The sequence below is a fragment of the Rhamphochromis longiceps genome, linkage group LG11, assembly GCF_057381845.1.
Source record: "Rhamphochromis longiceps isolate RC_006_pf linkage group LG11, R_longiceps_female_GT1.1, whole genome shotgun sequence".
Lineage (NCBI taxonomy): Eukaryota > Metazoa > Chordata > Actinopteri > Cichliformes > Cichlidae > Rhamphochromis > Rhamphochromis longiceps.
Window position 1 is genome coordinate 18,242,910 of NC_140567.1, and position 26,074 is coordinate 18,268,983.

The window sequence follows — 26,074 nt, forward strand, 5'->3', positions numbered from 1 at the left end:
AGAATGTTATTCCTTTAGACTGCAACAAAGTGTCACAATTAGCATTTCTCCTTGCAGTCTGCTGGCCTCAATGCAAGGTCACACAGCTGATACGGTTCTGCACATCAGATTGGCTTTTTCATATAAAAAGCTATATAAGTTGTATTGGGGTTCATCTGATTGTTGGGGTTTTCTCTGTATTATTGTATGGTCTTTACCTTACAATATAAAGCACCTTGAGGCAATTGTTGTTGTGATTTGGCACTAAATAAATAAAACTGAACTGAATTTTGACCAAGACTGTTGACTTCATTTATCTTTCTAAACTTGCTCCATCCTTTAAAGTTTTTTTCGTTCTTGTTTGCAGGTCATCGTATGGGGTGACTATGGACGTATGGACCATAAATCATTCATGGGAGCAGTTCAGATACTGTTAGATGAGCTGGACCTGTCCAACATGGTGATTGGCTGGTACAAGCTCTTTCCTCCTTCCTCACTGGTGGACCCTACTCTGGCCCCACTGACAAGAAGAGCTTCCCAATCCTCACTGGACAGTTTCTCTCGATCATAGCAGCGTGTGGACTGATAGCGTTGTTGTAGCAGCCAGTGTTGCGATTACAGGTCACGCCCCCCCCGGTTACACTGCATGCTTGATGTTGTGTCTTCTGAGCCTGTTTCTAGGGGTGCAAACGTGATCCTGTGTTTTGAGCAAAAACGTCACGCACACTGTGCATGTGGCGAAGCGTATCGCGAGCGCCTGGTAGCAGGGATTGCCAGGTGTTGTTGTTGTTGTTTGGAGGAAGCCGGAATGAACTCCTTAGCACGAGGAATCCGTCAATTCCAGGTTTTCATCCAATTCGAAGCCATGGGGGTCAACACTGGGAACCTCTGAATGAGTTCTACAGAAGCCCTTTTCGAATGAAAAATCTGTGTGTTGCTTGATTTTATTTTTTTTCCTGTGTCGTTTTCATTTCTTTTATTTACTTTTTTCTTTAAATGTCAGTGTACTTGTCTCTGAAGGGGGTGACAGTGTTTCTAACCAGATGCTTGGTCACGCCACGCCAACAGACCTAGCCGTGTAGATGGAATTTTCGAGACCATCACTTTGGGTGAGGTGTGTCCCAGCTTGTAACCACACTCCCACAGACCCCAAAAAGAAAAAACCCTGCATACTCTACATATATCTACCCGTTCAACCCATACTGGTAAAGCACCGTAAAAGATTAATCAAATGCCACTTTAAAGTGGCTGCCCTCAACACCCCCTTCCCCCAAAAAATAAATAAATACAGTAACAATCCAAACTCCATGAAAAGATGTACAATCTTACCATATTTCTTTCTCTGTTGATATATTGTATGAAAATTAAATGAGATTTTTCTTTTCCCTTTTTTTAGTTTCTTTGCATGGACACAAATTTAGCTGAATAAAAAAAGAAAGAAGAAAATTATTTTCTTGAGGCTGTAACTTGCAAAAAAAAAAGATGAAAATAAACAGAATCAGCCATTTTCAACAATTTATATTATTTTTAAAGAAAATTTTCACTAGTGCATGGTTTTCAAGGGGAGTGAATGCAACATCGTGACTGAAAAAAAAAAGGACATTGTTTATCATTCTTTACACCATTCATGAATCTGCATTTTGCAGACATGCAGAAAAGGGGAACTTAAGAATTATTTAACAGAAAATGTTTATGTGACAAAAAGTGATAATGAAAATAAATGTAAATGATCTATTTCATTGTAAAAGGCTAATGCCTTATAAAGATAAACATAATGTGCAAATTGTACATGTTTCTCTTTTTCTTCCTTTCCCAGGGTACTTCTCATCGTACTATTCATTGCTACCATTGTTCAGTCCCCTGACATCGTCCAGATTTTAGGACTGTTGGTTACTTTACAGTACTGTATCGTTTCACTATGTTTGTTTTCTTCCTTCTTTTGGATTTGGATTTGTTTAACAAGCATGTTGAAAAGGGTCTTTTGCAACATGGCTTGGGCACACCTTACAGTAACTCAGCATGTTTTGATAAAGATGATATTTGGAATTTTTGCAATTTCTTGTACAGTGCATGTCAACTTCATTACTTTTCTCCCTCACCTTAAATTGAGCTCTATGGCAAATTAGTTCTTGGTCTTCCTGGGCCATTTATTGAAGTTTTAACAGAACATTCCACCCCACCCGAAAGTCACATTTTCTTTCAGGTTTTTGAGGAAAAAAAAGAAGAAGAAAAAATATGACAAGGAAAATATTTTATATTTAATGGATGCTGGCGAAACAGTTGTGATTGCAAGTGTATTTTATTTCAGTATTGTTGACGAACATGCAAAAATAATCTGTACTGGTACAGCAAAGAGGTCTATACCGAATCAAGAGACGGCAAACATGCGCGACATGCGTGTTGCCATGGTTCAATTTTACATCACTGTTTGTGAAGATGAGCTAATCACAAGTTGAAATAATAAGGGATATTGCCACAGAATTTTTTTTTCTTGTTTTAATGAAAATGAAATTACTTTACTATATTTTTGTTAGTTTTATTTAAAAGCCAAGACCAGTTTATTTTTTATTTTCTATTTTTAGTAATTAACAATACTTCTCGTGTCTGGGAAGTACATGAATCTTATAGTTGCAGTATGTCTGAATGAAACTGAATTGAGGCATTGTTCCTTTTCCACGTGAAGATAATGCATTTTAATGTCAGAGAAAAACCTTGTCGCTTTAACAAGCTACAGTATATATTTTCATTTTCATTGTACATACCTTTAGATGTCAGAATTTGAGTAAACAAGCTACCACAAGTAGACTGATAGATTCTTTTGGAAGAGGAAAAATGCCTCATGATGACAAAGACATGTTATTTATCCTTTTGAATGCCTTTTCATTTTCTCTTTTTGGTGCAATGTGTTAATGCCAAGGCTATGTCTTGGTTAAGTATGGTTGAGTACAGAGATTTATGTAAGTTATTTTTCAAATTAAAAATAAAAAAAATGATATTACACTGATGTCAAGAGTTGAGTGATGATCAAATTAACGCACACTCACACACACTACATCATCTTTTACATCAATGTGAATAAGTTGCTCTTTTTAGTTGTTTATAGACAGATTCTGATTTCATTTATTGACCTAACTGCACAATGTTGCCAGTTAGGTCACTTTTCTTCATGCAATAATGGTAAAGGAATGGTTCTAAATTTCGGTCCTTAGGATGGCTTGTTTTAGGTTTGTAGGTGTTTCCCCATTCCAAAACACCTGAATGAAGAGCTTGGAGAAGACATGTAAGGTACAAATGACAAATGTGATATCCACCTTTCATTTCTAAAGTTCCACACAGTGTAATGAGAAACATTTAGACACATAGAAACCCATGCAATCACACATGCATGCTATTGCACATAAACCATGCATGAGCACAGACAAAGAAACACAAAAACACAGTTCTTTGTGATTTGTTGCCTGACGGTGGTTGTGGCTCACCTCCTCTACAACAACCCGGAGTAATTCATACAAATCAGTGACTGATTGGAAGGCTGGGGGTTCAATCCCTGGCTGCTCCAGTCTGAAGATCCTCGGGCAAGATACTAAACCCAAATTGCTCCCAGTGTGTTCATCAATGTGTGTGTGAATGTTAGACAGAGGGCACTTAGATGTAGAAGAGGAGTTTGCCCAAATATGTTTGTTAAATGGTGAATGTATTGTATAAAGTGATTTGAGTGCTTAAGTAGAGTAGAAAAACATTAGCCATCCAGCCATCAAGTGGGACTGATTGGAGTCTTTGCCAGGCCGATTTTGGCCCCTGGGCCCTATGTTTGACACCCTAGATTTAAAGGTGTTTTTTTTTTTTTTTAGTTTTGCTTTAAATCCTGTCCTCTCTGGCAGCTTTTGCAGTCAGAATAGCCAAACACACTTTGCTTTTCCAAAAACAGTTATAAAAAAATCTCTGTAGCCTCCTCTTATTCATGTGAATCTTTTATCTGTTCATTTATTCATTTCTATCTGTGTTATTTCAGTTATTGCATTAAAAAAATAAAAAATAAACATACAGCACATGGAATAAAAAATTAGAAAATACACAGACACGTGAATCCACAATCTTCTTGTAGTGTGAGTGTAAATGTGAGAGAGAGAGACTGTCTGTGTATGTGTCTTTGTCACAAACATTTCCTAATCTCTATTCAGAATCTGTAAGCACAGGAGTCTTTACACACTGCTCTTTTGACTTTGCATTTATTCAGTATTCTCGTTCATATGTGTAGTCAGATTATAGAGGTTGACGCCTCAAATCTGTTTTCTCTGCGTTGACTGCAGAATGTTCTTGGTGGTGGAGCGGATGCTGGTCACAAACAGTTCATTTCCTTTCTTTGTGAAATGGACTCCGTCTGGTACAAAGATTGTGTTGTCGAAAAATTTCAAACAGGGATGTTCAATAATCACCCCTCCAAAGCAGTGGGCAGCCTTTCTCATGGTATGGTTGACAATCTCCCTGTCCTTATTTATCTTCCATGGACTTCCATACCTCCACACTTGGCGCTGATTGATGCAGGAATAAGCAATCGTCATTGAGGGGAACTCTTTGTGCAGTTGCATCAATTCCATCTTCATTATACCAGAAAGTTGCTGGGCAGACATGAGTCCTAAATCATTGCCACCAGCGTGGATAATCAATATGTCAGGCGGGCTCCGTGTAGATAACTCTTCATAAAAACGTGGAAGGACGCCGCTCCAGCCCATCCCTCCTTTGCCAAACCATTGGACTTTGGCATTAAGTCCCAAATTCTCTCCAAACTTCTGTCTTGCTCCGAACTCTCCTCTTTTGACATAGCTTGAGCCAACGATCCAAATGTTTCTAACTTTCTGGTCTTCTGGCCTCTTTTTCTCCATCCCTTTGCTTTCAGAGGATCTGGCATCATTCTGGAAACTCGAGGCCGTATCATTCAATTTCTTGCCTTTGAGTCGGATCATCGTGATAGTGGCACTTTTTTGGATGCTTGGTGGTGTCACAGCTGATTCATTCTTGTCTGTGTCTTTCTTCATCCCTTTTCTTTCTGAAAAGCAGGCCTCAGTGATGCTTCTGCAGTTGGTTGAAATCTGACTGAAATTTCTTTTCAGTACAAATTTCTCTCCACAGATTCTGCGTTTTCCCCTTGCTGGGGAGGAGCTGTCAGCACTTCTGCTGCAATTTTGTGCAGCATCATGCTGGATTCGCTTTCTCTTTAGTGGGAGCTTGACAGGGTTTAAACCCAGCTGATCTTTCTCAGACACTGGCGACAGGTTTTGGCGCTGCATTCTTGTAAAAAGATGCTACACCACTTGGCTGGATCCAATAAATACAGCAACAGTTTTCCTGAAGCTTGTCAGTGTATTCACAATGTTTCTTCCCCAAAAAATTTTCAAAATGCGATATTTAGACACTTAAACAACGAGCTCGGATTTTTGTTGTGCACTCACGAAGGAAGGGCAGTGAAATGACTGAAGCCTCTGCTCTATATGGGTATTTCTGTTCCGTTGTGACGTCATACACCTAGTAACTCTCAGCAGGCAGACTGCAGCTCTTTCATTTAACAGACAAACATTCTGCACAGTGAAGATGTTTTTATTTGAATTTGTTTGTTTTTGGAGTTTATGGGATGTTTTAGAGAGAATTTTTGCTTTCCCATCAAAACACAAATAAATTCATATGAATACGTTTAAAGTGCACTATACATGTAAACAGTGATTATTTACTCATATTGAGTTAACAGGCTTTTTTCCTCTCAAATATGTGATTATGGATGCTTATTTCATGTAATAACTAGACCATTTGCTGTGGCAAGTACATACATTTGATTTTATGTGACTGTGACAGAGTCTCATGTTGCAATGAATGCGTCCCAGTCAGTGTGCAGATACAGGGAATCCGTTTAGATGTAAATAAAACCAGTGTTTCTGTGTCAGGGGGCAGGGTCTGTGAGTTTGTTTAGTACTTTTGATTGTTATATTGAAATCATGTAAAGTTCTTGTGTTATTATTTTAGTTAAGGTTTACTTGCGTTTTGATCTAGTTATGTTTCTTCTGTGTCTCCTTGCTTGTGTCTTTTGTGTGCCCCCTGTCTCCCCATGTATTTCATGTCTTCGTGTTGCATGTTCTATTTGTCAAGCTGGTGTTGTCTTGTCTACGTCCCTTTTCTCTTTCCTGTTTTATTGCGAAGAGTCTGGTGTTCCATGTTAAGTGTGTTTAGTTGTACTTCCCCTGTGGCGTTCAGGTTCATTTGTGTCAGCTGTTTTCTCCATTACCCTCCTGTGTATGTAAGTCCTCTTTCTCACTAATTCATTGTCGATTCATCTGTTTTCCTCCCTCCACGTCACGTCAGCTTTCTCATAATCCTGTTCAGGTCCATGTTTCTGGTTTTCTTGCACCTGCTCAGATTTATGTTCATGTTTCTCTTGTCATAGTTTTCATAGGTTTTAGTTTTACTTCTCGCACCTGTTCGCCTTGCTTTGTTTTTGTGTTCATGCTTTTTCAGCCAAATCAACGGCTCACTTTTTGATTAAACTTCATTTCAGTCTCTCCCTTGTCTGCTTTTCGGGTCCACACCACAAACACACCGGCTGCTCTGTCGACAACTTACTTCGCTTAATGTTTCAATTCAACAGGTCTCTCCTTGACAGGGTTGTGCAAGTTTTTTTCCCCAATTAAACCTAAAAAAAGGCATCTATTGTGTCTACTATGAAGGAAAATACCACAAGATAGACTTTCTGAAGTATTATTTTCTTTGTCTGAAAAATCGAAGCCTGTTCTAAAGGTAATTAGCTAAATACACTCGCTAAGTATTCAGGTCACGCTCACAAATCAGTGAAAATGTTTTCTTTTTATCACCTCTCTCTGAAGCAAACATTCAATGCTAGCCTCAGTGTGTGAATAAAGTACACAGAACTTAATGTGCTGACCAAGACAGTGCTGAAATTCTGATGTTAAGCATTACAACATTGAGGTTTTGCAGATCACATGACCACTAACCACTTAACGTTAAGTTGCCTGGCATTTTGGACATGTGACAAACATGATGACCATATAGGGTCAAATGAATACAGTCACACGGACCTTCTAATTCTATTGAATATTAGGATTCTCTGAAATCACCTACTCCTGTAAAAGGGTATTTTATCATTGTTTCTGCAATATGAATATGTTACCCTAAATACACAAAATTATTAGTATTCAGTCCACTCACACATTCGTGCAATACCACCTTGAAATTCTTAGTAAAGCATTAGATTTTTATGTGAAAAGGATATTTCAGTTGCACACACCCCACAGTCATAATTCAGCCTCTGTTTACTTCTGCTTGTGGTTGAAAAATAGGGATGACTATAAAATGACTAATGACAAAGGCAAGAGTCTTCCTGTTTCTGTCGTATTTAAGGCGACTGCGCTCTACATGAATCAGAAGAGCTGCTGAGCTTTATACATCAGGCTACTACTTCGCCTTTCTGTTCAGCACAAGTGTCTTTTCGGGCACAGTAGTTACTGAATATATTGTATTTGTTAATGATTTTCTTATAACCTGCCATTTCATTCCAATTTTGCTTTTGCTTTTCAACGTCTACTTTAATATCCAGGATGCTTTTCTCATGGATTGCAGTAAAACAAAGCCTTAAAGATGTGGGTTTTCAAGCTGTGGATGTGTTCACCACTGGTAAAAGGGATGGATTCAGAAGAACAATCCTTCTCCTCCTCATCTGTAGCATTTCCAGCCTCCTGCTCAGCTCCCTGCTCCTCCTGTACCTCCTTTTCGCTCAGGACTATGAGCTAGCAGTGGCTGGGGGGATTGCCGCCTGCTTTGGGACACTGCTGACTGTTGCCCTCTTCCTATCAAAGAGAGTAAGGTGTTTAGGGACTCTTTTTGTTATATCCATTTTCATGAAAAAGAGTAGGAACTTGCTGTTAACTGCTGGAACCAGCTTAGTGGTTCTTAAGAACATCCGTAACACTCTGGAGAACCTCTCGCTGCTGGTCAGGAGTATGATTTGCAACCTGAAGGCAAAAAAAGCCTCCATCATTGCTCCATTTACTAACTATGTTCAGATGTTGAAGTGGATCGGAGACATGCTCAAAGGGGTTACAAACCTGGGAGTAGTGAGATTTGACTCCCAGCTCAACGTCTCTCCAAGATTGGAATCAGAAGAATTCAGGCAGAGGCTCGCAGGAGCAGAGCAGAAGCTCAACGAGACTGTTAAATATGCACAGGCCCTGATGAATACAGTGAGCTCAGTGACCGACAGGATGTTTCCTGCCATCAGCTTCCTCGTGCTCATGATGTTTATAGCATTGCACATAAAAAAATACTGCAGAGACATGAAATACAAAAACAGGTTCATCAGCAGCAAGTTTGTTCATTTTGACGAGAAGCAGAAGGCGGAAGGAAAATCCCACGTCCTTCCCCTCACGGCAGAGGAGGAGCAGCTGTACACCTTCATTCCCTCCGCCCGTCCCACAACAAGAGAAGGGAAAGCTATGGTGAAATTTGGAATTCCAGTTGTCTCCCATTTCATAGCTTGGGTCATATTCATAACTGTGGATGCCTTGCTGTACTGTTTTGTTGACATTGTTACAGCAAGGTTATCAGAGCTGGAGCCATTCCACATCCCTTTGTTAATGAGCATCAAAGTAAGTACACCGTAGTAAATATTTATTTATTTTTTAAATATTTTCCTCATCTCAACCACAAAAGACTCACTTGTTTATCCTTGCAGGGAATTGCAACTTTAATTGGAATGTCTCTTGGACAAGAAAATCATGAAAAAGACTTTTCCTACTCTGTGACTCTGTTTGAGAAGCAGTGCCTCCCCAAACCCAAGTTGTTGCTATATAGTTCTGTAATTCCACTGACTGCCATCCTGCTCACTCTGCTTGTTATGGCTCTGATGTCAACCAAAGTCTCCCAGCTAAGGTTGATGGTCTGTGAACAGTTCTTCCCCTCTGCTGCTGAGGAGAGAGTGGAGTACCTCCACGGCAAAATCCTGAGGAAGAGATTCAAAATGAGAAAGGAGAAAAACAACTGCAGCCTCAGGTCACTTATTACCAAGGTGCATGTTAACATATTGCTTGAGAATAACTATTGCAAGGCAAAAAAAAAGGAAAAAAAAGCCAAATCTCTAATTATGTAGTTTTTCTGTTCTTCTTCATCAGCCATATTTCTGGTTTCCGCTACTGTTTCATTCTAAAGAGGATCCACAAAGTATCCTGTGAGGAAAATCTTCTCCACACAGACACTCTAGTGATGGCGGTGCTAGTCCTGGTGCAGACTGACAGATCAACATGGATGGTCCATGGATCTCGCGGAGAGAAATATCAGCCTTATACTTTAGTCTGAATTATTGTCTGAAGGCCAAGAAAAATGCCCAGCAGATTTGTTTTCCCAAGTGGATCCTTACGGCTTTACCATACTGGTCCACTTGACTGATCTTTATTTATTTATTTATTTATTTATTTAAAGTTTTAAGTTATTACAGTCGGAACAGACATGTCCGGGGGATAAGAAAGGGAAAGACGCAGACAGGAGAAGTTCAAGAAAAGGAGAGGGAAAGATTAACAGAGGGGAAGAGGGACAGTGAGAAAAGACACTACACATCTGTTAAAAGAAGAAAACAAGCAGAATGAGAACAACCTCCCCACCAGCTGAAGAGGCCCCCAGTTCCATCGATGCACCAGAGGCCCCCCGCACCAGGGTTGGGCCTCCGTGCATGCACCCACCCACAACCTCGGTGACACACCAACCAGGACCCAAGCCCCAAAGGCCCAGCCAGAGCCCCAGCCCGGAGGCAGAGCACGCCCAGAACCCCAAGTCCACTCTGGACCCACCCAGAGTTCAGCTAGACTACCAGGTCGGTAACCTTCGTCCGCCAGCACAGACCCTCCTCCAGCCCTGCTGCAGGCAACCACCAGGAAAACACCACCCAAGAGCCACAGATCCCCATTCAGTTCAGTACCACAGCCCCCAGGTTGAGTCCCCCAAGAATCCCCAGACACCCCAAGCCTGTACCTACCCCCACATCAAGCGCAATAATGAAGGCGGGAAGACTAAAATGATCTTTCAGACGGTCTCTATAATGGTTAGAATTAGGATTATTTTTATTTTTCCAGTTCATGAAGACAGTTATCTTGGCAATGCATACGTTGGTGAGAACCATGTGGGCTGTATTCATCTATGTAGTGAGGTCATCCAAGATGCCCAACAAGTGGACTAGAGCGAAGGCTGGAATCAGTGGCGGTCCTAGCCTGTTTGGCGCCCTGGGCGAACACTCCCTCTGGCCGCCCCCCACCACGATGCTGCCCTGGGCAACCGCCCGTGTTGCCCATATCAAAAACCGCTACTGGCTGGAATGTTACATTTCAGATACTTTGATAAGTCTTCACATATCCAGCACCTAACCCTCTGCACTGGTGGAAAGAACCAAACAGCGTAACTGTCAGGTTTATTGCCTTGACAGTGTGAGCAGTTGTTAGAAGACATAAAGCCCATCTTGAATATCCATTGACCTGTATAGTGCACTCTGTGTAGTATTTTGTATTGTATTTTGGTCTAAGATGACTGATAAATCCGCTTCCCATTTTGCAAAAGGATATTGATTCATCTATTTTGGAGAGTGTCCAGTATATTTTAGACAGTAATTTGGGGTTTTAAGATTAAGAAATTGTACCACACATGATTGTGTTTGTAATTCAACTTGATTAGGCTTAAACTTTTTTTATTATAAATTTAATTTGTTGATATTCTAAAAATCTTTTCTTGTTAATCCCATACTGTACAACTAGTCTGTCAAATGGAATAAAGTCCTCCTTCTAATATATATTCCAAATATTTAATTCCTTTACGACTCCAATCTGGGAGGTTAATCATATTATTTTTCTGTAGTATGTCAGTTTTGTTCCAGATAGGTGTACATTCGCATGGGATTAATGAAGACTCAGTCATTTTAAGAAACTCCCATCGTGCTGTCAGAGAAGAGCTGATGTCGACTCTTTTAAAACATACATGTAGTTTGGTGTTTGAGCTGATAAATGGTAGGTCCGAAATCTCTATATTATTGCATAGTGCCTGTTCTACATCTAGCCAGGGTGCATCTAAGAGCGATGTTTTAACCATCCCCAGTGTTGGTAAGGGTACTTTTGAAATGTCTTCCACTACAGATTACAGACTACATGCCCCAAAATGTAGTTTGTAACGTATTCCGTTAAGTTACTCTGAATACTTTGATTACTTACTATATTGTCATGCTTTTTACAACTACATGAATGTACTTTTGCTGTGTGATTTATTAATATTACTGAAGGCTACTCGCCATACCAAAACCACCTAGATTTTTAAATCCTAATATAAAATCAGTGCCAGTAGGGTGGACATTAGGTGAGGCTGCAAATTTTGCAACGATCTCATATAGAAAACTTTCAGTGTATGTTATTTCAAAATACATCATAATACATTTCTCTTCAATTGTTTTATATTATATTTAACATTTAGCAGAATAAATATGTACTCTTTGCGCCCCAGTTCTCACCTGTAATCCACCACCTACTGTGTCATTATTATTCAGAAAACTAGAGCAGTATACTACTATTTATGGCATCACGTGACAGCTCAGTCTACTGGTAACCGTGGCGCAATTAAAGACCATAAGCTAAGAGGTATTACCTTGATTCAACAGAGCTGCAATGAGCTCTCAGCCATAGGAAATACATTACTTACCTATTACATCATGTTCATTATATAACATGACAGAGGAAGAATTTTATAATGAATCAACCCCAAACTATGATCATTTTGCCACTATCAGTTGTGATGGTTGCAGTCATTCCTGCTATGAATAAACACCTAATTATGTTTGTTACATAAAATATCAAATAAAGAAACCGCAGTTATAACCTCGCTTCTGTATTTTACCTCTGTGCAGAATGTAGAACAGCGATATTTGCTTACATAATCTAAGACAGATGTCATTAACATGTGCAGAGAGCAGCACTGTGCTCTTCCTACTTATGCACTGTCACCGTTCATTAGCATCATGCAGGTGCTGTTTCTTCACTCAGCATAGGGACAGGTCACAGCCTACTGACTTCATAATGCAGACTGTGACAGGTGAGAAATGCAGTGATGTGTGAATAGGGAAAGGTCAAAACTGCTATTAATGTGTATTCCTCAGGGTAGTGTAGCCCAGGTAAATACTATTAGTTTATTACTGTCTTATTGGTATATACACAGTTTTGAGAAATCCCTTAGGCTGTGTTTGTTCATTATGCATTAATATTTGCAAAAAAAACTTCCTTTATTTAACAGCTTATGACAGATGTTTTAAGTAGTAGAAATCCTATACTATACACTACATGCTCAGTATATTTACTATCATTCTGCGTACTTAAATACTTAGTGGTACACACACGCTACATAGTAGTATGCTCAAATCATATCACTCAGCTGCAGTTGGAGAGGCGTCACCACTGGCTCAGCCTTGTAGAATTGAGGAAAGTCATGATTAATATATTTACTTAATATATAATTCCTGGCAAAGTGAGAACATATGCTTAGCGGCCACTACATTAGGTATACGTTGCAAAGATGCCCTTTTACCTTTAGAAATGCCTTCATTCCTCACGGCACAGACTCAACAAAGTGCTGGAAACATTCCACAGAGATTTTGCTCCATATTAACATGACAGGATCTTGCCGTTGCGTAAGATTTGTCAGCTGCACATCAGTGATGCAAAGCTTCGGTTCCACCACATTCCAAAGGTGCTCTTTTGGCCTGGGATTTGGTGACTATGAAGGTCATTTATGTACAGTGAACTCACTGTCATTTTCAAGACACCAGGTTGAGATTGTTACAGCCTTGTGACATGGCACATATCAGGCTGGAACCAGCCATAAGAATGGTGTTACACTGTTATCCAACCAATAGCCATTTGGTTGTAACGAGTGGTTATTTGAGTAAGTCATTTGAAAGGTCTTTCTTCACTATTCTGATGCTCAGCTTGAAGTTCAGAATACTAGAATAATAGATACTTTGAGTTACTCCCATACTTTGGTTAGTTAAGTATACCTCTTCAACTGCAGGTTAAACATTTTCATTGCTGTTACAGTTAGCAAGACTAATTGATATCACCATGTTTGGCAAAACCTGATTCTTAGAAATACTGTGATCACTTAAAAAATACTTTGGGTTACACTAGTTAAAGTGTAAATATTTAGTATGAATCACTTCCTCTGTGTTTAAAGCTTGAAAACTCAAGTTATAGCCAGGTCACCATTTTAAATAGGCTCACCATTCACTGTACAATACCCCACCATCCCCCAACCATCCTTTGCACCGTTTAAGAAAAGAGGAAAGAAGCATTCTTGCTTGAGGATGAGTAGGCATTCTGTGACTCACACACTACCACTGTGGCAACCTGATAAGCTCACACTATGTCTCAACTGGCCCTGTGGCATAATAACATGCCAGCATGCCCGCCCCAATGGGAAGCTGCCACATGATGCTCGATGACAGCCGCAGACCTTTTTTTTACCACGAGAAGGAATGAATGCAGTCCATACATGGGCATAGATGGAGTGTATAATGATGTGTGAGCCTGCTGAATATGCAAACACAGAGTCCGTCTGGGTCAGCGGAGTAAATCTTATTACCACATGCATGTCAGTGTATTTTAATGAATATTTCATCAAAGGGAAAGGATGCTTTTGGGTGAGAGACAGTTCTGTTACCAGTGGCAACTGGCATTTTAGAAGATGGGGGTAAAAAATGCAAAAACATGCTGTGAAGAAGAAAACTCAGGCATAATTACACACAACTATAAATGCTGATTTACTATTGTTTTAGAGCACAGAACACAATATACAGTGAAATTGTTTGTTTTTTTCTATTTAGAGACTTTTCATTTACTAACCAGGAACTCATGCATAAACCCGATTTGCATTTCTTATGGTGAGTTGCGTTATTACATAATGGTGTTAGTAATAAATGTATAGTTTGCAGCAGCAGAGTTGGTTTTTGTGATCTGTGTACTGAACAGAGCTGGCTGCAGATACAGCTGTATGTGACTCAGTTTCCTCTTCCAGCGGAGCATTGACTCAGGCAGAAATTCAACATGTTATAACCCTCATATGCTTGAAATGCAAAAAGCTACTCCAATGAAGGTTGTCTTTGAGAAAACACTTGTTGTTTGTGCAATGGGTAGCTTCTGGGTTGCATTGTTGGAGATTTAAGGTGCCCTTTAAGTTCCCAGGTATGTGTTCAGACAGAAATGACTTTGCCTTCATATGGCTTTCTGGTCACAGCTGTAGGTTTCCTCACCTGCAGGTCAAATACAAAGCAGACAGAAACATTAGGTCATCCTGTGCGTGGTACCTACTCCCAGTCTGGTTGCTTCAAGTTCATAATTCTGAATTAACTATGAAAAGTGTTTTACAGCTAAGCGGTCCTGCCAATGTATGTCCTCTGTGCAATTCATGATCTGCACTTGGAATGGACACAGGAAAATATCAGTTTTAGCAAATATCAGAAGTAGACTGAGTCAAAATCACACCTGAGTCTGTAGTCTGTAGTCTCCTGTATAGTTCATCTTATTGAGATATACTTATTTGCAATATTCTGGGTAATTTAATCCAAATTTATATGCTTACAGCATATATGACGCTACAACCAGCATCCAGTTTGCTTACCTCAACTGACCATAAATAGTAAATAAAAGAGGGAACAGTTAGGCTAAAGGCTTTTACACACCAGATGTGTAAAAATGGTGTGAATATTTTGTGTGTTAAAGATATTTTTCAGACTCACCTATGAAAGCTATCGTGATACAGCCTGAACTCTTGGACCAAACCCTGAAATTCTCCCTGATGCTGCCCTCTCACGAGAACTGGATGAACCCAGAATCTCTGTTTCAGGGCCAGCTAATCATCGCTTGATGTCAACTTGATTTTTTTGAGTGCATTTTTTCAAGAGCAAATTTTTTTGCAAAATCGCAACACTTTTGTATATGTATGTGTATGCACTACCCATTAAGTTCACATCCAAAAAATGTGGAACTTCAGTGACACTTCTGACGCTAAGACTTTACTAACCTGCTCCCGCTGCTTGATTCTTTTGTAAACAAACTCAGAAAATGGTTTTCTGTGGATGAACTGGCCATGTCCTGGTGACACCTTCAGCTGCCCATCCTCATACACCACTTTGCCTCTGGAGATGGTAATGACAGGTACCCCATGACACTCCATACCCTCAAAGATGTTGTAGTCCACAGCCTGGTGATGAGTCTTGGCAGATATTTTCCTACATAAAGATACATTGGCAGCTTTAAAAACAGTCAGTGGAGGCTTTTTATGAGCTAAACTCATTGGTCACATGTAGCCTGCGTTAGATAATTGCTGGATGCTTTCTGAATACCAAAGAAAAGGATAAATCTATTGTGAAAACTTAATGCAGTCCATCCTCATCTGAAACTGATTGAATCAGGCCAAGATGTACTTGCAGTTGGTTCACTGTGCAGCAGTAATATAATGTATTATTCAAAACTTTTGCTCATGTGAGGCTCTTAAAGGCTCACTAAGCACATACACTAAGCTTCTTTCAGACAATAAAAAGGCACCTCAACATTTTCACTGCTGCCTATTACATTATTGTGGCATCTATCCAAAGGCTGCTGCGTGAGCACAGCCACATAATATTGCAGCATAGCCAGTATCCAGATATAAAAAAAGACTGTGCAAGCTGGAACCTGATGGGAAATATGAACAAAGAAACACAAGAGCGGCAACATTTTTCAGTTCTCAGCAAAATAAATTTAGCATAGCTGTGATGGAGTTTAGTAGCAGAAATTATTAAAGTAATTTAAATGGTGTACAATGACAATACTGCTGTTAAATGTACACATGTCGAACTTTGAAACAGATGGCCTACAGCAACAGAAGACCATATTGGGTGCCACGCCTGTGAGCTAAGGACAGGAAACTGGGGCTTTAGTTCACACGGGCTTGCCAGGTTTGATTTATAAAGAAATGATAGAATTTCTTCGTTTCTTAGTTTTTAGTTTCTGGATTAAAATGTAAAAAAGGTACACCTGTTCAACCAACAGCTGAACAGGTGTATATGATCAGCCAAACACATGAAAGTCACCCAATGTATTTATGCATGTTGACAAACGTCTGAATTTCTGATGTATACAGCATCAAATTAATGGGAGTTAATGTGAATTTGTGGCTGTATTATCACAGACAGATTCCATATAATTACTAACTCGAGCCCATTCAATCAAAAACTGAAACCAAAGTTGGAATTGACTGGACCAACAAACAAAAATATAAGAGAGAGAGAGGAGTGGGCAATCTGCAGAAAATGACTGATCACAGCAGCTTTAAGTTACAACATGTATATTTGCACAACTACGTGAAGTAAGTTGATTAGGACTGTAGAAAATCTCTTCATAATAAATGTATGAAATGCTCTGCACAGTACAAACTGATGATGTCGAACAAATAAATCACATTTGAGTGAAAGACCAAGTCAGCAGGGAACAGCAAAGTAAGTGTGACTCAGCTGCTTCCATGAAATGCACCGGATGTCTTTCTTTCTTTTTTCATTGACCCCTTTTACTCTCCATTCACAAACATGTTTCCTGTGGATTTGTGAAGCCAGACACCATGCCTAGTGTGCACTGACGAAAACAAGATGTGTCCTCATTATTCAGCTCACCCAATTATGAGAAACAAGTCAACTGAGTGAGCTTCCTAGGGATTTGGGTTTTTTTGTGGGGGGGAGGCGGTTATGCAACTGTTTGTGGCCCCTGGTCCCGGATGTTATGAAGTGACACTTGTGCTGACGGCAAATTAATTACACAGTTTCACAGATGAATTCACTGTGCAGCAATCAAATACAATGCGCTCTCATGCTTGAAAAGCATTATGACTTCCACAGACATGCGCATATGGTAAAGACACAACTTAAATGGACAACAGCTGATGTCCAGGAGTGACAGGTCTGAGAGGAAAGACAAACTGGAAAGCACGTCATAGTAACAACTGTGGAGTTTATTGGTCCTGACATAATCTTTTTTTGTTGTTTTTGTATTATTATCAGTAAATTCATTTACAGAAAATTACACTGGGGTTTAATATGCTCTTCATCAACTCACATCCACAGTGGGTTAGATCCCTGAGGGACGCAGCCCAGATCCTTCAGCAAACAGAGCGGTGCATTGCTATTTCCAGGTCATATAAGATTGTGCTACAGTACACATGATGCTGGAACGCAAACTGTCTTCGTTTGTGCTTGTGCTTCACACAACAGCTCAAATAATACAACACAATCACATGACCAGTTTTGCGATATTCTGAGCACATTCCTGAAAGCAGCCATAACGCCGTGTATTCTGCACGAAGGAAATTGGTTTAGCTCCCACATGAAATATTCGTCAGTTTCAAAATTCTTACCATGACCCATCAGCATCGTCTCACTCATGCCTTATGTAAGTGTGTTAAAATCTTTTCCTAAAAATATAAAATTACCAAACAGCAATTTAAATTTTTTTTTAATAGAGTGATGAATTTCATTCATATGTAAATTGTGTTATGCTTTAATTTGCAGCTATAGATAAGTGATGACATACACCGACTTTTGGATGGAGCATAGACGTAATCAGCTTATGTGGAGGGTTAGTGAGTGCGTTAGTGTTGACGTGGCACAGGATGAAAGATATAGCTCTTCTCTTTTTAGGTGCCTGTATCTGTCGCCTACATGCTTTACAGCTAAACTTAAAAACCTTATCTTAGTTAGTGAAGTGCCTGGCACACTTAAGACACGCTCTCAAGTGTGCCAAATGGATCAGCATCACCGTGTGATGGAGCTCTGATGGAGACAGTGGCGACGTTACCATTTTTAACATCAGGATTTGCATTCATCATGCACTTTTAAAACTTTACGTACACCAGCTGAAGGCTTTCTTTCACTGCTCGATTTCTAAAGATTTCTTCCAGACTGCTGAATGACCTGAGCTGGAGTTCTCACCTGGTCATCCTTGGGTCCCATATAACCACATCAGCATCCGAGTTCTTGGCGATTCGGCCTTTCTGCGGGTAGAAGTTGAAGATTTTTGCTGCGTTGCTGCTGGTGACAGCCACAAATCGATTCTCGTCCATTTTGCCACTATGCTGAGGGGAGAAGAAAATGCACAAAGCACCCAGTTTGAGTTAGGGGGCCACACTGGATGACAACAATACACAGAATTAGCAGACAAAAGGTCAGTGCAAGCAACTCATTTCAGCCAAAATATCATCTAATGTGTGATTTGTAAGCACTGTTGCACAAAGTAAATCTTTCCAGTGGCCTTGGGGCAGCTGAGCTGATACACAGTCCCCACAACAATGGCCAGAAAATGCAGTGCTTGCAATCGTGCAGCCATCTGCACCTCTGGGAGTTTATTGTGTGTTGGAGGAAAAAAGAAATACGCATATCATCCAAATAATTGTGAGAAAAGTAGAATTATTAATATTTGATAGTAAAAACAGTAACCCAACATTAAACATCATGGCACGCCGTCATGAATGCAAATGGGCCGGTACAGAGTCAAAAATGTGTATTTGCTACTTTTTGTTATGCGAACATTAACCACATGGCATCTTTAAAACTTGTTGTCAAGAAACCGGTGCTTTAAAAAAAGACAACTAAAAAAGTGAGTATATCCTTAGTACTAACCACTCCTTTTTCCCAGATGACAGACATTCTGTCCTCGACACCGTTCACACCGTTAGGGATCTTGGTGAAGTCGTCCTTGCCCAGGGCTTTCTGGCACACAGAGAAGGTGCAGTTGTCCGTCCCTGTCACGCTTAGATCATCACTGGCACAATGAACAGAAGGAAAATGACTGTTATGTCCAAACTGATGATGGAATAACCTAAAAAATGTATCAGTAACCTTGAGGGTCACTTTGGTCAATTCTAAATCCTCACTCCCAAAAAAGTTGCGACAGCATGTCAAATTATCAAATCTTATAAACCTTCATTTTATTCACAATAGAATATAGAAAGCTCATCAAATTTTTAAACTGAGACATTTTTACTATTTCATGGAAACTCTTAGTTCATTTTGAGCTAATTTGGAGCTAACGTATTTTGCAACTAATTAAGTTAATTGACAAAAGTCAATAATGAGACTGGGTATAGAAAGAGCATCTTAGAGAGGCTGAGTTTCTCATTAGTAAAGATGGGCAGAGGTTCACCAATCTGAAAAAAAAAACTGTACGAATTGTGGAACAATTTGTGAATAATTTTCCTTAACATAACATTGCTAAAGCTTTGAATATTTCATCATCTACAGAAAAAAATATAACTAAAAGATTCTGAGAATCTGGAGAAATCTCAGTGCACAATCGATAAGGCTCAAAATGAATATTAGTTGTCCCTGATCTACAGGCCTTCAGACTGAATGATTTAGTCATAGGAATAGCTGCACAGCCTCAGAAACACTTCCAGAAATCACTGTTGTTAACACAGTCTGTCGTACGATTCAAAATTGCAAGTGAAAGTTCTGTCATGCAAAGATGTCATATGTGAACATGATCCTAAAATGCTAAAATCCCCACCTTCTTTAAATCCAACAGACGTGGTATTCAATGTTTGTGCTGCAAAAATGGCTCTTTGTGCCTCTATCATTTTAAAGATATTAATAAAAGTTTCTCAAAGGTCAATGTGGTTGACCTTGGATGAACAATTTGACCAAACAATGTTTGGGCTATTTTTATCACATGGAACAATGACAGATACAAACTATGTATTTTTCAAGCTGTTTAGGGTTTGGTGCTCCAACCTGAGGCCTGCTGGACCTAACTCGTCAACAGAACCTCTGATTCAGGTCCAACTAATACGCACCAAGTGGCATGCTTTTAAATTACTTCAGAAATGTTCTTTTATTAATATTTTCAAAATGATACCAGCACAAACAAAAACTGTAGCAGCAAAAAACCAGCAAAAACATAGTACAATTGATCCAGATACATTTTGTCTGATTTGGATAAATCTGTATTAGCTGATTCTGCGTGGGATCACATGGGATTCTGAACTTCTAAACTCCCATAGCCTAAAAAAATCTGTAGCTGTAGCCAAAATACAAACCGAATTGAATTTCAATTCAACTCAGTTTCATTTATATAGCACCAAATCCCAACAACAGTTGCTTCAAGGCACTTTATATAAGTAAAGACCCTACAACAATAGAAAAAGAATTCCAACCATCAGACTGTACCCTATGAGAAACCACTTGGTGAAGGTGGGAAGGAAAAACTCCCTTTTAACAGGAATAAACCTCCAGCAAAACCAGGCCCAGGGAGGGGCAGCCATCTGTCACGACTGGTTGGGGGTACGGGGAGAGAGACAGGAAAAAACACACACTGCACTGAATAAAAACCACCAGCAAGCAATATTGCTGGACTTTCAGTTCTACCTACTTAGCTAGTAGGTCCATAAGGTACCCAGGTGTGCTGGGGTCAGGTCTAAGCGGAGGACCCATGACAAAACCAGCAGCATGGGCCCAGTCTTTGTGCCAACAGTGGGTACCATCAGTGCCCAAACCGGCAGCAATTGGCTCCCCAAACACTACACGCCCTGTTCAGAAAGAAAGAAAGAAAAAACCTGTGTCGGATGTTTACTAAAACCGAGTATACTTTATCTGCTCGAGAGCAATCAGAAACCTCATGCTGAGATAAAATTCTCAGTGGCTTTATTTTTTGCCATAGCAACAAAAAACAAAATGTGCAAACACTGTATAACTCAATATTTGACTAAAACATAAAACAAAGAAAACTGAAACCAGTTTTGAAGCTCATCAGCTCTCAGCCTCACCCTCTTTAAACAGCAGGAGGGAGGAGTCCACACTCACCATCTCTGCGTGCGTTAGACACAACCTTGGCGGCAGATTTACTCATGACATGAACCACATAGAGCGGGCAGTTGACAGCATGGGCGATGGTGATAGCTCGCTGGGTGGCTTCGGCCTCCACCTCTTCTGGCCGACACAGTTCATGGCCCTCTGGTCCTGTGATGCCCATGGACAGCATCTTCTTAGCCCCCTGTCAGTTCACAGCAGGGACAACAAGTCAGGATTAAAGGTTAAAGGAGATGGAAGGTTAACACGGCACGGTGGCACTTCAAGGCAGAGACGGACTGACCAGACAGTCAGATTTATACTTGATGAATCTATATTGATTCGATTGAATTAAAATTTGCTACTATGAATAATAACATGTGAGTGCCTTACTGTAGTGCTGGAAAGACATTTAACACACTTCCAAGCAGCAATAATACAGTATTCATGTTGCTCTGAGCAACAACAGATCCACGAGTTGTTGTTGAGTATTTGCTACCCCCTGGTGGTAGTTTTTTGCCATGACACTTGAAAAAATGCTGGAAAATGCACATAAGAAATAACAGATCTTTCTCATAGTGGGGATTTTGACTGTCTGAATGTAGCTGCAGTTCTGTCTAATATTAATAGAAATTACATCGTTAATTTCCAATTCATGTCAATTCAGTGAGCCACCATGACTATTCCTATCCCTCTGAAACTTGAACACCTTAACTGGATATATGCTATTAATTATACCTATGCTTATCCTGACATAACTTGTCAAAAATATCTGTGGGGAAGGTTTCTGGTGACAGATAATGACAGATTTCATCTTTTTTCCTTGGCATTGCTCCAACATCGCGTGTCACGGGGCTTTCAACCAACCTTCTTCATCTTCTTCTTTCAGGGGTAACAGCGGACCATCTGCCTCCATCCCAACATATCCCTATCCTCTTCTGTCAAATCAGTCCTCTGAATGCTTCCTTTATTACACCCATAAACCTCCTCTGAGGTCTTCCTCTTTCCCTCCTGCCTGGTAGCTCCACAAAGTTCCAGTATATCCACTATCCCTCCTCAGCGCGTGTCCAAACCATCTCAGACCTGTCTCTCTATCTTTGTCTCCAAACTGCTCAACCTGAGCTGTCCCTCTGATGTACTCGTTTCTAATCTTGTCCTTTCGGGTCACTGCCAATGAAAATCTTCAGCCCTGCACACCTCCGGCTCAACCTCGTGTCTTTTTGTTAGCTTTACCTTCTTCAAACCATAAATCATAGCAGGTCTCACTACCATCTTGTAAACCTTCCCTTTCACTCATGCTTCTGTCCTTCTGTCATAAATTATCACTGACATTAGTCTTAATCCAGCCTCGACTCTCTTCCATACTTCTCATGCCATTGCTTTGAATCACTGACCATCCATAGACTCATCTTGTCTTCACTACCACTACTCCTTGGATGTTCTCCTTTCCACCTGTCTCCCTCTCATTCACACAAATGTAATGTGTGTTGCTTCAACTAACTTTTAATACTTTTCCAGAACATACCTACTGCATGCTCACTATAGATCACAATGTTGTGTGCAAACATCATAGTCTAGACATAGACTCCTGGCTGACCTCATCTGTCAGTCTATCCATCACCACTGCAAACAAGAAGGGGCTCAGAGCCCATCCCTGACGTAATCCCACTGCCACCTTGAACCCTTCTGTCACTGCGCTTCTCACCACTATTCCCTGTCCTCATACATGTCCTGCACAACTCTCACATGCTTCTCTGCCGCTCCTGTCTTCCTCATTCAGCACCACAGTTCCTCTCTGTTCCTCACAGCCACAGTGTTTGTTATTCTTTGGACACAAAGTGAAGCTTAGCTGCCATCAGGGTGAAACATTAACTTAGCATTCCTTGTGGGCTCTGGTGTGTTTATACTCTGACACTGATTACCTGAGCTGCACTTACAAAACCTTCACTGACAGAAAATCAAAAACAGCATATAGGCTTGTGTTGTTTAGCTTTAGTATCTCACCACGCTTAGGTTGTTTCATTTCTCAAGTTAAACTCTTGATATTTTACAAAAAATAACCATATTGCTTAAGTTTGGAATGTCAAATATCAGATCTACTTTACTATTAGCAACTTTTTCCCCCCTGTACAGTATAGGCAATAAGTAGCTGTAAGAAAAAAACAAAAATTGTAGCTCATTAATACAAGCAACTTCTTTTTCAAAATCTGTTTTCATTTGTTTCGTGTGGTTCACACCAACCTCTGCAATCAAATCTCCATTCTCAGCATGAACCTGAGCTATGGCTCCGACCTCCTTACACTGAGCAAAGGCAGCATATAGCTCAGAATCCTGCAGCATAAACACATCTTTATAGGCCATAAACATCTTGAAGGAATTTACTCCTTTCTCTCTGGCCAGAGTCTCCATCTCTTTCTTGACCTAAAAAAGAAAAATGATTGTAATAAGGGAGACATGTATGTAGCTCTGGGGAAAAGGGGGCAGCAATATTTGGACTGGGCAAACCTACTTGACCTAGTGTCATTAGTTTTAGTGTCTAGACAGTAAATACTAGTAGTCTACTAAAACAAAAGGATTCACTCTCATTCACCTTGTCACTCCACCATGTGACCGCAACGTGCAACGAGTAGTCGCAGCAAACTTTGGGATCAGCCGTCTCACGCCATCGGTCATGAGCCTCCAGAAGAGACTTGCCCTTCTGGGGGATGACAAAGTCCAGGATCATTGTGGTCCCTCCTGCCAGAGCAGCCTGGTGAAATGCACACATTACCACAGAGAAGTAAGCAAATGATTAACCTGTGAAGTAGAAAATGCTGGGAAAAAAGTGATTTGAGTGTGGCTACTAGTCCAGATGTTAAAAACAATCATCTTTGTGAATGGTGCCTGAATAAACAATGATTGACAGATTTCTTATTGTCACTCCCATTAAAATAACACCTGATACAAATGTTGAGAAGTCGTGGGCATCAGCTTTACAATGACCTCTGATCTGATTTTGTCCTGCAGATTAATTCTTTGCGGGATCAAGAAGATTTGGAGCCACATAAATGAAACTGAATCAAACTGCATTGAGAAGAAGGCTAACTCTGACAACAGAGTTACCCCCACAGTTAAGAAAAACAATTTCCCAACATCTAACCAACGTCTCGAGGAGGTAGATATATCAGTGTCAAAGAATACAATCAAGAGAGGAATGGAGACATGATGGGAAGAGAAAACTGTGGAGAAGGAGAGAAACAGCTCATGAGCCAAAGCACACCTCACCATCTGCCAAACATGGTGGAGGCAATATTATTGCATAGGTATGTACGGCTGCCAGTGGAACTAGTCAAAGTGTTTATTGATTTGTGTTTTTGTGACTGCTGATAGAAGCAGCAGGATGAATTCTGAAGCGTTCAGGGCTATAATCTCTGATCAGATTCAACCAAATGTTGCAAAATGGATTTGCACTTCCCACTGCTCGAGGTAAAGGAAGGGGATGTTCTTCAGTGGCTAAATCAGTCACCTGATATCAACCCAACAGAGCATACTTTTCAGTTATTAAACACAAAACTGAAGGTAGAGAGAGACACACAAACAACTGAACTTGACTGCAGTAAAGGCCTGGCAGAGCATCTCAAGAGAGGAAACACAGCATTCAGTGATTTCCACAGCTTCTAGACTTCAGGCAGTCACTGACTTTAGGATTTTCATCCAAGTATTCAAAACAACTTAATATATGAAATTATTTTTGTTTGTCCAATTATTTTTGAGCTTCTAAAAGTGTCTGTCTATGTATTTTCCTTCCCAAAAAATTATGCAATATTTTGCTTAAATTCCCTGAATTAAAGCTGTTGTCAAATACTTATGACGCAAAACTGCATACTGATGCTATTTTAAGACAGAGGTGATTCTCAAGTCGCTGTAGTGTTTTATTCATATTTTATCCAATATTCATTTGATTCTACTCTCAAATTCCAAATTCAGCTTTTGATTAAAAAAGAAAAATAGGACTTGCATCCATCGCATGCACTTCCACTTCCACTCATAATAGGTGAAGGTGATTACTCTTACTACCAGCTTTTTTGATTTGCTAAACATAGCCAAACATATCTTGCCAAGCAACATGAAATTAATATGACAGATTCATTTTAAATGAAACTCTACTTTGGTTCCAATATGGAAGTCGTCCACAGCTCTGGTTCCCATGAACGCCAGTTCCATGTGCGTGTGCGTGTCGATGCCACCGGGGATCACCAGTTTATCGGTGGCATCAATGACTCGCACTCTTTTTGGAATCTGAAGATTCAGTCCAACCTCAACTATTTTCCCATTTTCGATGTAAACGTCGCCGATCACGGAGCAGTCCTCGTTCACAACTTTGCCTCCTTTAATCAGGATCCCGCTGGGCTCTTCCATTCCTGCTCCGCGCAACTCAGAGTGTTAGGACTGCGTAAGGACACAATTTGCGCAAACTGAACCGATCTCTGCGCTCTGACGCTGAGATCGTCTGTGTGCAGTGGAACCCAGAAGCTGTGCCAAAGAAGCTACGCAGGTCAACTCCAAAGTTCATATGAGATGTCAAAGGACAGAAACGCCCCAGGTCAGTAACCCAAAAAGATTTGGCCTTCCTAATAATGATTTACACTAACTCGGTATGCATAAGAATGTGGAGAATATCATAGAAGTCTTGGATGGACTGACTCACTGTGTGCCAAAACTGAGCCGATGTCTTTAATAACTAATAAATAAGTAACTGTTCCATATGTAAAATATTGAAATGTGTAGCATAAATTTTCTCATAGTGAAAAGCTGAGAAAATCACTAAAACGGTTATTTTTTCTGAATTGTTATTAATCAGTTCAGTTTAATCAATTTTGTGTCAGTAAACGTAATTAAATCATATGTTCAGTTCACAGATTAATTTCCTTTTGCTTGCAGAAATAATGAAACTGTAAGGCCCAGTCTCAGGGGCCCTCAGGAAGGAAATCTAGCTGCACTCTGAATATGATATTGTATATCAGTTATTTCCAGTAACGGAATACTGTTGTTGCCTTGCACTCATGAAGACGTCCTAAATTGATATAATACTTATCTAAACTCTATATTTGCAGAAAAAGCCCTGCATAGAAACATATGAGATGATTTAGACCATTGTATTTTAACTTTCACAGTCAAAATTTACTGAGTATTTGGGTAGAAATTTGGAATCCGTCACTATGATAGTCCTTT

General features: G+C 40.0%; 4 protein-coding genes across 9 annotated transcripts in view; 2 read left to right on the forward strand and 2 right to left on the reverse strand.

The window, feature by feature from the left end:
• rims2a (regulating synaptic membrane exocytosis 2a) overlaps positions 1-2,974 on the forward strand; it is a 155,580-nt gene extending 152,606 nt beyond the window's left edge. For all 6 annotated transcript variants that reach the window (XM_085422585.1, XM_085422580.1, XM_085422581.1 and 3 more), the window contains one exon: positions 347-2,974. In XM_085422585.1, the coding sequence (XP_085278711.1) occupies positions 347-550 (204 nt within the window). In that variant the 3' untranslated portion in view covers positions 551-2,974. The remainder of the gene's footprint in view (positions 1-346) is intronic.
• Positions 2,975-4,259: 1,285 nt separating this feature from the next.
• LOC146658842 (uncharacterized) lies at positions 4,260-5,267 on the reverse strand. The gene has a single exon (XM_085424163.1). The coding sequence runs from the start codon at positions 5,265-5,267 to the stop codon at positions 4,260-4,262; it is 1,008 nt and encodes a 335-aa protein (XP_085280289.1).
• Positions 5,268-7,565: 2,298 nt separating this feature from the next.
• dcstamp (dendrocyte expressed seven transmembrane protein) lies at positions 7,566-9,209 on the forward strand. Its single transcript, XM_085421779.1, has 3 exons — positions 7,566-8,627; positions 8,714-9,046; positions 9,150-9,209. The coding sequence occupies exons 1-3, from the start codon at positions 7,581-7,583 to the stop codon at positions 9,207-9,209; spliced, it is 1,440 nt and encodes a 479-aa protein (XP_085277905.1). The 5' UTR covers positions 7,566-7,580.
• Positions 9,210-13,630: 4,421 nt separating this feature from the next.
• On the reverse strand, positions 13,631-25,357 carry dpys (dihydropyrimidinase). The gene is made up of 9 exons (XM_085422586.1): positions 25,010-25,357; positions 23,454-23,612; positions 23,105-23,284; positions 20,879-21,068; positions 20,448-20,604; positions 18,701-18,842; positions 18,014-18,156; positions 15,076-15,283; positions 13,631-14,305 (listed from the first exon to the last, which is right to left on the reverse strand). The coding sequence occupies exons 1-9, from the start codon at positions 25,259-25,261 to the stop codon at positions 14,246-14,248; spliced, it is 1,491 nt and encodes a 496-aa protein (XP_085278712.1). The 5' UTR covers positions 25,262-25,357; the 3' UTR covers positions 13,631-14,245.
• Between the last annotated feature and the right edge of the window lie 717 nt (positions 25,358-26,074).